Here is a 13,592-nt window from a genome sequence, read left to right as displayed (position 1 = left end):
AGATGACTGCGGTATAATGGGAACCTTCTGGTAATAATGGTTTGCGGTACACGTGCAGGGGAAGATGTGTTCATTTTAGCACTCTATTATTCATAGGAACTTACAAATCTAATGGGGATTCATAAGAATTGTATGCTAAATAGTTTAAGTATCCTTTTGTAAATTGGCTTTTGATATTTTAGAATTTAATGATAATTGATTCTTGGAGGCTGGGTCAATCATGGCCTAAATTTGCCAAATATTTACAAGGATATTAATCTAAAGTTAAATGTATAAATTTCAATAATTATATTATTTGTTATAGAAAACGAGAAGAAAAATTATTACGTGAAATCAAAGGCGTCAACCAATTAAACAGGAAACTTATGTTTCTGAAAACATAAAAGCACAGATGTACCCTAGTGACCTATCATCATCCCTTTCAAATCATCCAGTATCGTGACTCGAAAGCGAAGAAGACAAAGAAGAAGGAACGCGAGACGCTGGATGGACAGGTAAACGTTTCGTAAAAAACGTCATTAAGAAGTGGCGTGGGCCAGAAAACGATCGGTAATGACATCCTATTAAGCGAGTAAAAGGTAACAGCGAGAGTAGTAGTGGAATCGCTTGCGAAGCAGGCACAGGAAACGAATTCGAAGTTCACTTAACGACCGTCGTGCTGGCTTATCCGGCGGATATTAAATCCGTTCGGCGAGAAGTTTCCACCGTACAGGGTGGAAACTTACCGCGAGCCCAAGGTTTTAAGGACACGACAGGTCGACGACGCGGATTAAAGAAAATTGTCGAAAGGTGGTGGCAAAGGAAGAGGGTAGGTAAGGATCCTCCTGAGGGACGAGGAAACAACGAACGGCGAAATGGAAGAAAGGCAAAGCAAAGGCAACGGGGTTGCCTTTATATTATGCTCGGTAAAGCAACGTTACCAACTCGAGAACTGGCGAACTAGCCGACAGTAAAATCCATTTTATGTCTCCCTCGTAAAGTCAGTCAAATGAAACCCGGACTTAGTTTTCATACGTGCACCCACCCGCCATTTGCCCCGGCCAGACCAGACCCGGTTTCCTGCTACGTCACGACCTAGGGTCGTGACTGACTTTTTCGGAAGTCTAGACAAGCTGCTACCTCTTTGTCTTTTTCTAGAACGTATCATCTATATTTCTGTTCCCCTTTGCACCGATTCGATGTCAAAAAAAAAAAGTGCAAGAGATTTGAATTTAGATTTCCGAGCGATCCAAAAACGATCAGAGGAGTGACAATGAGTTTTCATGTTATATAACAAGAATAAAATATTAATATTATTGTTATAAAATATAGTTACATGTATATCCCAATTTGTTAGGTAACCGAATACATTTATGGACAGCAGATTAGATGATATACGAATGAAATTTCCGGTGTACGCAAAAATATCAACGACGAAGGAGGTAGACTAAAGCAGAAGTCTGAAAATCTTGGCGAAGCGAAACCTCCACGGTCGGCACTAAAACTTGGCCGCATCGTAAAACGTGTCCCGTCGACATACGGCTCGAAAGCATCGCGGCGATAAAGACCGGATCCGTATCCGTACAGGACTGACTTCTAAAGGATTTTCGTGGACGTCTCGAATCTCCCCTTAGAATTCTTTTTAATCGACGTTCGTGTCTGTCGATACCCTACGCGTGTCTAAAAGATGATCCTTAAAACCAATTCGTGATCAGAGATAAAGGTGCCGAAACGAAACCGTGAACCGTTCCGGCGTTAACGGCATCCGTTTAACAATACAACAACACTCTTCGAAGAACTAACCGGGAAGTTTTTGAATTATCCATCGAGGCGTAAGGAAATTGTGAAAATTATTGGAATTAAATTCAACGCTTGGAGTTTTGGAATGTGGAAGAATTTGTATGCAACGAAAGGGTTAACCCTCGGACGGCGGACCATGGAGAATGGCCCGATTTTAATTTAATCTTGCGTTTTTTTACCTTTAGATTAATATCCCTTGTATATATTTTGTAATTTTGGGTCACGATTGACCCAGGCTCCCCTGTTCAAGGGTAGCTCCTGCGAAAGATGAAGAGCGAGTGAAAAGGAACGAAGAGCAAGTTAATGGGACTCGTAACGAGAGACTCGTAACGCTTACGCGAGACGACCCCATCAAATGTTACACATATTTAACCCATCGACATAGCTGGAAATATTATTTCCACTCGTAAAACGAACGGGCCGAATGATCGACTATTACTTTGACACCGCTTTCGGCTCAGGCAAACGATCAACAGCATTATTTCTCTCGTTTCTCCTCCAATACTACAGGCTTCTGAATATTTTGCCCTCCTTGGTCGACCGCTTTGCTCCACGATTTTACGATTCCTCTCTTTTTCATGACTTTCCAACACCACGAAACACGAAATCTTCTTCTTTCACTTTATTTATTTCTTACCGGCAATGAAATATAAGGGTGGCTTGTTTCATATCTGAGATTTGTATCTGTTTTTTTCTTTCCTGAAGCTCTATTTCTTTTTTCAAACGCTTTTCTGGTAATAAAAGATAAATTTATATGGGAATTCAAGTGTCAATCGTATACGAGCGAAAGAAGAAAAAAGAAAATCAGAGCACCCTGTATGTTTCTCAAGAAAACGTCTCCCAATAAACATTCGTCCAACGGATGATCTAGGCAGATTCCAGGCCGAGTAACTACTGCTCGGAAAGTCGTAAAGAAAGTCTAAGAAGAAGACACATCCGCGTAGCTAAAATGGAATCGGCCAACGGTGGTTTCCGTGCCCGGTGGGTGGAGATTTAACGTCCGGTGGTAAGTGCTTCGCGAGTTCTCACTTCTATCCCGTTCACCTCTTCCAGGGGTAGAAAAGACCATAAAATCAACGCGAATGCTTCGAATAATACCTATCTACCGAGCACCGTAGACAGAGATGATCTTACTTAACTTAAACACTCGCCTATTCGAAGTTAAACGACAAGCTTAGTTAAGTTAAGAGCATCTTTGGGAAGTTGGTTATTTAATTCATTCAGGGGCAGATATTAATTTTTCATGATAAGATTACAAAACGTATACATTAACCTGAACTCGTAATTTTTAAAGGGACAGTATAAAATTAAAAAAAAAAAATAAATTTTGGGCTTTCTCAATGGTCCACGACCATTGAATAAGAATGGGAGATTAGGATCAGTCTCAGGATGCTTCCTAGAAAGATAATAAACCCAGTCGGCTAACTTCCATCTCCATTCTTTCATCCACCATTTCCTCGGGGATCCAGCGAATGTAACAAAAAGACAGTGCGGTATAAGGATCAACTGGACCACTTGAATTCTCGGTTTTATGTGTCCCTGGACTGGGGATTCGCGGCTCGCGGTCGATCGTCCCATAAAGAGTGCCGGCTAGGCGGTTGTAGCCGTTTAGACGAAGGAAATCGGATCGATTCCTTGAACGCGGGTGGTCATTTTCTTTCCTTTCGGACATGGAACTCGATTATCGTCCGCAAGCAGATCAGTAGGAGGCGGAGTTTCTTTTCATTAACCAGCCGCGTATCCTTCGCTCGGATACCGGTGACTTTAACTCGGCGAAGGTAAGGTGCTCGACAGACGTCGTATTTCATAGAAGCCCGGCTATATTTTCGCGCGTATGACTTTAACTGTCGATGCGGACTTCGCTTGTATTTCTTCTCAAGTTTTACTGGCGCTAGCTCGACCGTTCCGAGCCGTAAACGTCAGGTCCCTGCGAAAGCCCCGCAACGCCCGTTTCTCAGCTTCCTTCATCTTCGTCTTCTTACGTTCCTCCAACACCCTACTCGCTATCCCGCGATATAGAAACTTAGCTCCAGGCCGAACAATCAGAGTGCTATCTTTCATGACCAAAGGATAACATGTAACTATATTTCCCCAACCCCCTATGATTCTCCACTTACGCATCCTTTGATTTAGGATTTCTATGCATCCAAGCATCCTCGAATCAAGTACCTTTCATCTATGCCCGGTAGCCGGTCTCAGTTCTGAAAGAGGAACGTTTTCAAAAATTGTTGTTCCACGTAAGTAACGGTTGCCGAATCGAACAGTGGGTTTAGGGCCGACCGGAAGGCGGTACCCGCAACGTCTCGGGGCTTCATTATGGATGCAATATAGCGTGGTTTTTGCCGAGCAAACGAAAGGAGCTGGGTACGTGAGAGAGAACGCGGTCGGTCGCTTTTAAAAAAGTTACGACGAAGTTTTATGGGGGTTTAATTGTAGCCCGCGACTGTGGTTAGAAAGTAGTAAAACTCCTTTTGCCAGCAAGAATCAGGCCTGTTACACTGCTTAACGCTCTGCGGTTCTCGGTTACGTATGTAAGTGGAAGACAGGAGGATGATGATGAGGAGGCGGCCGAAGAAGAACCGGCGCGGCGTCGGCACACGCACTTAGCCGCTGCTAATTATTGCTTTGTCTTGGGAATTGCGCCTTCATTCGCAGGGAATATGGCCAACGATCGGCGTCAAGGTCAGACAGACACACTTTTGCACAACATTTATTACTTTTCCGCCCATCGACTAATTAGCTTGCAAGAATTGAATTCAATTTTCAGCATTGCTTCCTCTGATTCGTTCCGTCTTTCGAGCGTTACTCTTCAAGAAATTTAACGAATGTTCGTCTATAAAGTATTCGCAGTTAAAATGTTTATTTATTAGGTATTATCGCGGACTGTAATGAAATTTTACCTTTGTCAGTAAAAGTATTTTACATTTTATTTCCTACGTTTAACGATTGTACCTTAATTTTCACAACGTCTAAAATTTTATACGAGAAATTCAAATTTTAATTGGAATTCTTGGTATCTAACGAAACACCAGCGAATGAAATTACAGATACATGTAGGATTAAACAGAGATTCTAGACATTTAACGACATTTTGTTGTGCCGTTCATACCCGGCAGACATCGAGACGTAAATCTTCGTGTTTTTACGATTGCAGTAGGTAAAAATACGTGGCTATAGAAAAGCATTATCTGGTAATGTGAACGCGGAACGATTAGATCTTTACTATCGCGTAGTCGTGAAATATGCAAGTTGTCCTGTCGGCTCTGCCACCATACGATTGCTCCTTAACACGTTTACAGGATATTCTCTCTAGATTTCCAGCCGTAAATTCTAAGACCGCGTGTTTAAATTATAGGATGAAATTTATGCAAACTATAAAATTTTCCCGCATTGAAACTACGACCTGTTGTAAACTGCAGTTTACTCATTTTGATTCTCTTCTCGTTTTTTTTTCTTCATCTTTTTAGAATATTTCGCGAATACTATGAAAAACAGAAGCATGTAAAACAAATAAACATTTCAATTTCCCAATAATCCCATTAATCAACATATTACTGTATTTATCTAACTACTTTAATATCAGAACCTAATATCGGACAAACTATAAACGTGGACAAACGTCCTGGCGAATGTTTCCCTCTCTTTCTCCTCTCCCCCAAGGCGTCTGAAACGTTTACGAGCGAAGACGAGTCCGCGAGTTCCGGCGTGTCCTCAGGAGGATCGGTGCTTGTTCCTCGTGCCACCAGACGATTTCGACTTCGCTAGCATCTGTCACATAAACTTAGCTAGTTTACTACGACCGGAATAAAATAAGTTGGAGTCAGGGGTGCGCCTCACTTACGGCCTCGCGATGACGGCCACGAAGAAGTGGAAGCACGGGGTGGCGAGATGTCCGTACGACCCGGTGAAAGACGAGCAAAAGAAAGCGAGTGCAGCTGAACGAGAAAGGGAAAGGGGGAGGAAAAAAATACCACGAGATGTAAAGCGAACCACGTTTACGAGTGTCGTTAAGCCCGCTCTAGGAGACCTGTCTGATTACATTGATGCTGCTCGCTGAAGAAGACAAAAGTAACCCTTTGCTCCGTGCAGTTTGTCGCTATAACCCATTCCACTCTCGAGTATTTATATCAGAAGCTGTTTTATGGTTTTTAACTAAATGAAACATACTCAGAGTAATATAATGTAATTTGGAAATAAAGATATTAAAAGAACAATGAATGAAAAATTGAAAATTTGTTTTCTTATTTCTTATCTTAATTTAGTAAAAAATAACTAAATAGGGAACTCCACCCTTCCGGGGTTAAAAAAAAAAAATTAAATTTATATTGAATACTGGTATATTCTTGAAGATTGCTATTCTCTTCGCGATACGCATTTCGTTTTCCCGTTATTTTCCTCGTGAAAGAAAAATGCCAGCACTGCAACATCCTTTACGAGCGGAGATTTATTGACTCTTTTTCCTCTTTAAACAAAGCATCAACGTCTCCTATAAACGAGATGAGATTGACCTATCGTATCTCCGGATGGAATCCTTCGGAAAAGTAGCACTGTTAGAACTTGAAACTTGGCCACCATCCAACGATATAGTCTGCTCCGACAGACATGGTTCACTGTTTCTATGGAGGATACGACGTGGACGTGATCTCTCACGCGTTTATGTATCGCGATTTCTTGACGACTTCACGATGCAATAACATACCAAGACTACAGTCTGTCTATGGTTAAATCGTTTCACTTGATCATGGCATACCAAGTGTTGTCTGTTTCAATTTCTAGTTGAATCTCGACTTGATTAACACTTAACCCCTTGGTCTTATAATATCTAGTTGCATTCGTGATGCAATTACAGTTCAAACGTGATAAATTGAAATTTAATTAGAATTATTAGGGGTACAAATTAATTTAGTATCTGTAAATATACGATTTTATCAAAAAAGAAAAAGAAAATTTTGTTCATTTAAAAAAAAGAACTTATCACGTAAAATTATATTCTGGATGAAATTAAAATTCAATCTTAATCAGAAGGTACAAATATTTAATTTATAGACCCTAAATGAATCAATTAAAGGACCATGTATAACTTTGAAATGGATATTGTTAACAATATATTTAGTAGAATTTAATTGTTATTCTGATGCGTGAGACAGGCAAAGTGAAACTGAAATGTTACGTATGGAGTAAAAGGAAAGCTTTGTAATAGCTGCGTGAAATATGCGTGAAATGCGTGTATTCACAGTACGACTATTTTCCTTCGTGGAATCCGGTAATAAGCTGCTACATCGAGAAGTGTCACTGACTTATAACTGGCAAAACATAGTAAGCCCCCTAATTAATTATCCTATTATTAAGTTCTTACATCATTCAACGTGTTTTTTTTTCTCAATCAAAACAGTAAAATTAATTTCTTATACCAAGTTCAAATTACATATTCAATTTAACCCTTGAACAGCCTTGATCCGAGGGTACTCGCCATGGTCCGCCATCCAAGGATTAAATACACATATAATATTAAAGAACTCTTTTTCTACGCGTTCATGGGTCGAGTAAAATGATGTTTTCACTGTGGTCCGCCTTGTGTCATTATATTTGCGTTATTCTGCCACAAAAGCGTTTAAGCTGCGTGTATGTTTTCAAAGGGGAACCATGCGAGGCGATACAACTGTAAATCAAATCTGGCTAGCACACGTCGACGGAAATAATTTCGAGCGAAAATACTTAACGCGTGTTCACCTCCTACGTCTTCACCGCGAATTCCCGCGTACTCTCTCAAATAGAAAGCGTCACGTAAGCGAATCAGACCTGGTTAGCATCAGGCTGGTTAGCATAAGACGTAATCAACTAGTGCTAGTGTAATATCCACCCGGTAATTGACTTTTACCTGCTGCCCTCCTATAAATGATTCTACTAATAATTACAAAATATACCTTCCAGTACTGCAGCATAGCAGTAAAAACCAATGTATTAGTGGCTATTAAAGTGTTATGATATAACACTAGTATTTGCTGACTTAAGAATTTAAATTTAATTTTCAATTAATTTCCATTCATATTTTCTAATTTTATATTGTTTTTTCAAATATTATGTTTCTGAGGGTTTAGTATGGAAAATATTGAATGTCTAATTTTTGGGAATACGAAGGGTTAACTTTAAGAAAACGAGAGGGAGGAGTTCGTGGAGCCAAGAAAAATAAAAATATTACTATAATAATTCAATAATTCTAATAATATTTCTAGTAAAATTATTTAGAATATTATTATGACCTATCCCGGGAGAAATATAACAAAGCATAAAGTAAGCTGATAAAATTAGCAAGCGCATAGTATTACTATATTTTCCAAGGGAACGATTCATCTGAGACGATTTAGGGACAAAGTAATCGTCGAAGAAGCCCGGGCGCAACTAGGATAAAGGATGGCCACGTCTCGTAAATTCGATTCTTTATGACGTTGTCATCGTTAAAGCCAAAACCGTACCCTTAAACTGGTGCATGCAGCGATTTCAACGCGAGAGAACCGCTTTGATGAAGTTCGTCGCAAAAATGTTTGCGGTTCGAAATACCATGCTACAAACAGGCACATCAACGGACATGACCGCAGCTGTTCTCTTTTATTTGCTGGTCGAACTTCTCTAATAGCCTGAATCGCGACAAAATATATTCCGATAAATTTATCCACCTGCCAGACTGTGTCTCGTTCAATTTTAACGTAAACATGTTCGATTCAAAACCGCCTATGTTTCAACATTTACACATGATTTTCTCTTGTATAAGATTTGTAACATTCAATCCCGATGAAAAACAAAAAGACGTTGACAAACTAATTTGTTATTCTATGTAACGAGAACAAATGATTTATAAAAAGATTTTGTGAACTTTTTTGAAAATTTTAATATACCTAGAACCATTAAATTTCAAATAATTTTGTCCGAGACATTGCAATCTCTAAGGATAGCTCTGCTAATGAATATTTAATTATTCTGTATTCTATTGTATCTTTGTCACCCAGTTTTCTTATTGAAAAACATACCAGAAGATATTTAATTCAAAATGAATTAATATATTGATAAAGAGTAAAAGGTATATGTAAAAGACATCAACAATCAGAAAAATCGTAAAAACAAGTAAAAGAAAAAAGGGAAGGAAACCGTTTGCTGGGCCAAGTGATGCGACTTGCCTGGTTCTTGAAAGGAAGAGCATTTTATAGGTTGGAATCTGTTTTATGTCTGCCGGATTTGCTATTACGACTGCAGTTTCAAATGTCCCAGACAAAAGGAGTGTCACGGAAAAGGGATAGAAAAGGTTTTACGTCCTAAAGTTAATCCCTTTTCAGCCTTCCGTATGGAACTCCTATTCTTCTCGTTCCCTAAACACTGTATTCGACTGATTAATCTTAAGATGATACTATCTTAGATTATAGACAGCAATTTGTCAAATGAATTCATCTTTTACAATCTATGAAATGATTTATTCTCTTGCAATTTAAATTCACAAGCTTCGTGGAAAATAAGTTCGACGAATACCAAAGTAAATTTATTTAAATTGAATAATTCGCATGATAACATTAGCTGATTTTAATGAAATCTAACGTGGGAATTATCTTGTGTATATTATCCGTGTTCCCTATTCATATTCATACGGTTTCTAAGAATTATCTTCTTGTAAACTAACGAGCAAGGACGTAGCAGGTTCCCACATCAAATTCTCAACAGTTAATACATAAGCAAATGTCAGTAACTAATCAACGATGCAACCATAAATATGTTAAAACCATTAAATAACGTGAAGTTGTTTTAACTCATCTGTAAACTGTGCAGCTTCTGTGTCTCTCAGTTAATAATTATTTTAAAATGAAACGAGCAAAGAGAATATATCAACATTTCAAAGAACATGTACGTAAAACGTTTCAAGCGGTAAATTATCATCGAACGGTTATCCATTAAGAACTTTTCCATGCAAACAAACGTGGCTTTTATACAAATTAAATCGCTAATAATTACTGTTCGTATGTAACTGGTGTAACGTCCTATTTATTCCTATTAACACTAGCCTGCATACCTGTTTTTAAATTGAAAATTAAATTCTTTACCTATATTAAAGTAAATTTACCTTTCAACGAAATTATATTAATAAATTCTGTAATTGATTATTCTGGGATTAATTTTTATTCCAAATCTGATCATCTGAATTTTGAAATTTAAATTAATATCTAAAAATTAATAAAGTTGACATTTCAATTCCCACGAGATATGAAATTTATAAAATGACAATAAAGACAAATTTCAAATTAAATTGAATCTTAAATCATAAATTGGGCTATTAAATATTCGGCTCCACGTGTAGACTAATGAAAATGAAGTAGCCAAGGGGTGATACAATAACATCTTAGATAACTGAGAAGATAAATTTAACAAAACTCACCATGGCTACGTAGTAGAATGTTCTGGAGGACTGTCAGGGCTGGGCGGTACTCTGCTGACCGACATGTGAGCATTCAAAGGATGCAGAATTGGCCTGAGGTGGACACCATTCGGGGGTGGTGGAACTCCTATGTAGGGTACCTGCCCCTCGTAAGTAGGTGCACCCGTAGGTGCAGTGTATCCGGTGCAGCAATACGTTGACCGGCCTGATTGGACCATTCTTACTGCTTTCCAGAAGTGCATTGCCCGAATCTCGTTGGTACCTGTGAACAGAAAAAAGGACACTGTAATTGTGTTCAATTTTGCATGAATTTTAACACATTTGATTACAACGGAGTTCATCGATGGTATGCTACTTCTTCTCGACTGCAGTATAGAATTCTTTCGACTACTAATAAGGGTAAATATAGAGGGACTGAGAAAATGAATTCACCTAATTAGATTAAAATTGGGACTCTCCCCGTGGTCCGCTATTCGAGGGTTACCAACCAATACGCGATTTGAAAATTTATAAATGTTTTGATCTTTCGCGTCTGTTTTTACAATAGAGTTTCTCACTGAAACCACAAGTATCCAGTCAAGCAAAACACTCGAAAACACCCGGAAATACATTTTCGCGAACGTTCGGTTATTCCGGCCTGTCACGGTTAACACCAGCCCCGACATGATGGCCAAATCGGTGGCAAAAAATTACTGTCGAACGAAGGAAAGGATCTTCGTCATCGTCGAGCTATCTTGTAGCTGACTAAAGACCACAAGCTGTTTCTTCACCTAATCGGAAATTCGATTGCTAAATCGAGCACCATCCCGATGGTGATTCTGAGAACGAAACACCCTGAAATTCAGGCGGTTCATAGCCAATAGGAATTCACCCATTGATGCATCAAAATGGCCGACCCTTCGAGGCGTGGTTTTCACAACAGCATGTATACTGCATGCATATACGGCCACTGGAGAATCCATCAGCCTGCCAAAAAACGAAGACTACGAGGATACCAGTTACACGGTTTCCTGCTGCCACCACTTAATTGACGCCACGGTGGCCCCCATTTACAGCAAACGATCGACTGGATCGATTAATTCATTCAAAAGTAAAGTGGTTCCATTGAAGAAAAAAGTTTAATTAACTTTTATGTCTTTTCTAAACGTGTAAACGCTAAGAGCTACTGACAGCAGACTCTGCTGCTGTTCTACTCCATTTCCACTCCATTTAAATCGAACAATCGGGATGTTTAAGTACAAATTAGTCTTGAAGATATTAATGTGCTTCAATTTTAAATGACACATTGTACATTCGATTAAAAATTAATTTTTAAAACATTGACATGGATAAATGCTTTTGGAAGCACGATAATATCTTCTAATTATTTATTTTCTCTAATTTGATGATACGAACAGATTAATTACGCCACTAATTACTGAAATACGATCATAATAAAGACGACTTATTGTCGTAGTGTGGATAAAAACTATTCAGCGTGATGCGGTTGGTCCAAAGTCGAAGGGCTAATTTTTGGTTCTTCGGGGTTTGCGGTTAGCGGTGCAACTCGGTGAAACCCACTTCCTGTCTGATTTCAATACTGATCGCAGTAGTTCAGACAAATCGATCAAGTCATTTTCTGTTGACTCCAAGATTCCTGTGCTTGATTTTAGAATTTTTTTAAATGCAACATTTTCACAGTAGGTTTACTGGGGTAATTTATACCTGAAATTTTGAAACACTACGTACTCCTGAGGAAGGAAAATATTGTACGGTTAATGTTACTTAACACTGGTATTGTGTTAAACAGGATTTACCTGTCAAATATGTCAATCGACGAACCTGTTATCTGCGAATTGCAATTGGTAGCAATCTGTAATTATTGCCGTACGAAGGGGTGTAGCTCGAATGAATTAACACCAAGTAAAGTGTCTCCGCGGGCATGGTATTACAATAAATGTAAACGTAATTAAGGGTTAGGTTGGATTTATCGCTGGAAGCGTCCTCCATTAATACCTAAATATACCTTCTTAATATAAGTTAAGCATATACGTAGCACTACAAAATAAAATGAAGAGTTAAATTTAAAAATATAACTATGAGAGATAATTGTTCATAAATTACCTGCTTCTTCTTGAAGAGATTGGCAATAAAAATAGATGATTTTAAAAATGGATGAAAAGTTTTTAGTATTTCACCATGAAAATAATAATTTACCACTGAAAGGATTATTATGACATAGCAATAATGTTTCTTAGGTTGATGTGTCCTCTATTTTATTTTTTAAACATTATTATTTTAACAAAATACTAAATTAGAAGGTTGCAGAAATTTATGATATATTTGAAAATTTTGAAATATCTCATAAATTGGTAAATTTTTTGCACTGCATCCTAATACTTTTTTATACAAAACAATGTTGCAAAATAACAACAACTATGCATTTGAAACAGAGAAACATAGATTTTACTGTGCGTAACGACGTGTTCAAAATGAGAGAACAGTCGAAATAAAAGTTTCTGTTCTCGCTTAAAACGCGAAGATCGGCATTTCGTTTATATCTTTCGGTTCTTCGGCGATACCGAATGATTTGCTCGAGGATCGAGCCGAGCAGATGAGTCCGGTACGCTCGAAAGCCGAACGTAAAAACGTTGGCCGACTCGTAAATTATATTTAATAGCGAGGGTTTCGCATGCACGACTGTCGGTTGATTCTGGTTTCGTGAGGGCTCCCGATTGCCGCTGAAGTATCGTGCTTATCGTTCGTAACTCGATTCGAAACGTTCCACGATAATTTATAATTTTAGATCATGTTGAAAAATTATCCTGTCCGTCTACCGGGGTTCATGGTTGGTTATCACTAGTTAGTATTGTAATTCCAGCGCATGTACTCCGATAACGTAGCCATGTACTCCGAACTGATGCAAAACATTGTTAAGATATTAACAGCCCAGCGTTGGATCAGAGGGGTATAAGGGGGGCTGGGGCCCAGGGTCCCAAAAATCTTAATTCGTTCCTGCGGCAGCCATAAATGCATGGAAATGCTTTATTTTGTAAAAAGCCACAAATTTAACCCTTGGATCGCCAATCTCAGAGAAAATTTGATTTTATAAAAATTTAAACTACCCTTAAGAAGCTGTTTTTCAAAAAGATCAATGGTTGAAATAGCACCTGTCGTGGGACACCCTATATAATTTTCAGAAAACTGGTATTACATCAATTCTATTACAGAGCACTTTTTTTTAACCTGTCCATCAATCAAAGCTATTAGTCTGCCAGTTCGATCGCCATTGATTTACACCCTTCCTATTTCATCCTAGTGTATAGCTTTCTGAAATAGACTTCTAGCTATGAATTATAAAAGCTATACTGCACGATCAATAATCATGCAATTATGCGGAATAAAAGTAAATACAAAT

At 38.4% G+C, this 13,592-nt stretch overlaps 1 protein-coding gene across 2 annotated transcripts in view; it reads right to left on the bottom strand.

The window, feature by feature from the left end:
• Positions 1-13,592, bottom strand: part of dsx (transcription factor doublesex) — a 66,849-nt gene that overhangs the window by 770 nt on the left and 52,487 nt on the right. For both annotated transcript variants that reach the window (XM_034320834.2, XM_034320833.2), the window contains exon 5: positions 10,196-10,457. In XM_034320834.2, the coding sequence (XP_034176725.1) occupies positions 10,201-10,457 (257 nt within the window). In that variant the 3' untranslated portion in view covers positions 10,196-10,200. The remainder of the gene's footprint in view (positions 1-10,195; positions 10,458-13,592) is intronic.

This window comes from Osmia lignaria, chromosome 12 (assembly GCF_051020975.1).
Source record: "Osmia lignaria lignaria isolate PbOS001 chromosome 12, iyOsmLign1, whole genome shotgun sequence".
Lineage (NCBI taxonomy): Eukaryota > Metazoa > Arthropoda > Insecta > Hymenoptera > Megachilidae > Osmia > Osmia lignaria.
Note: the sequence above shows the minus strand (reverse complement) of the source record. Positions and strands in the feature narration are given on the sequence as shown.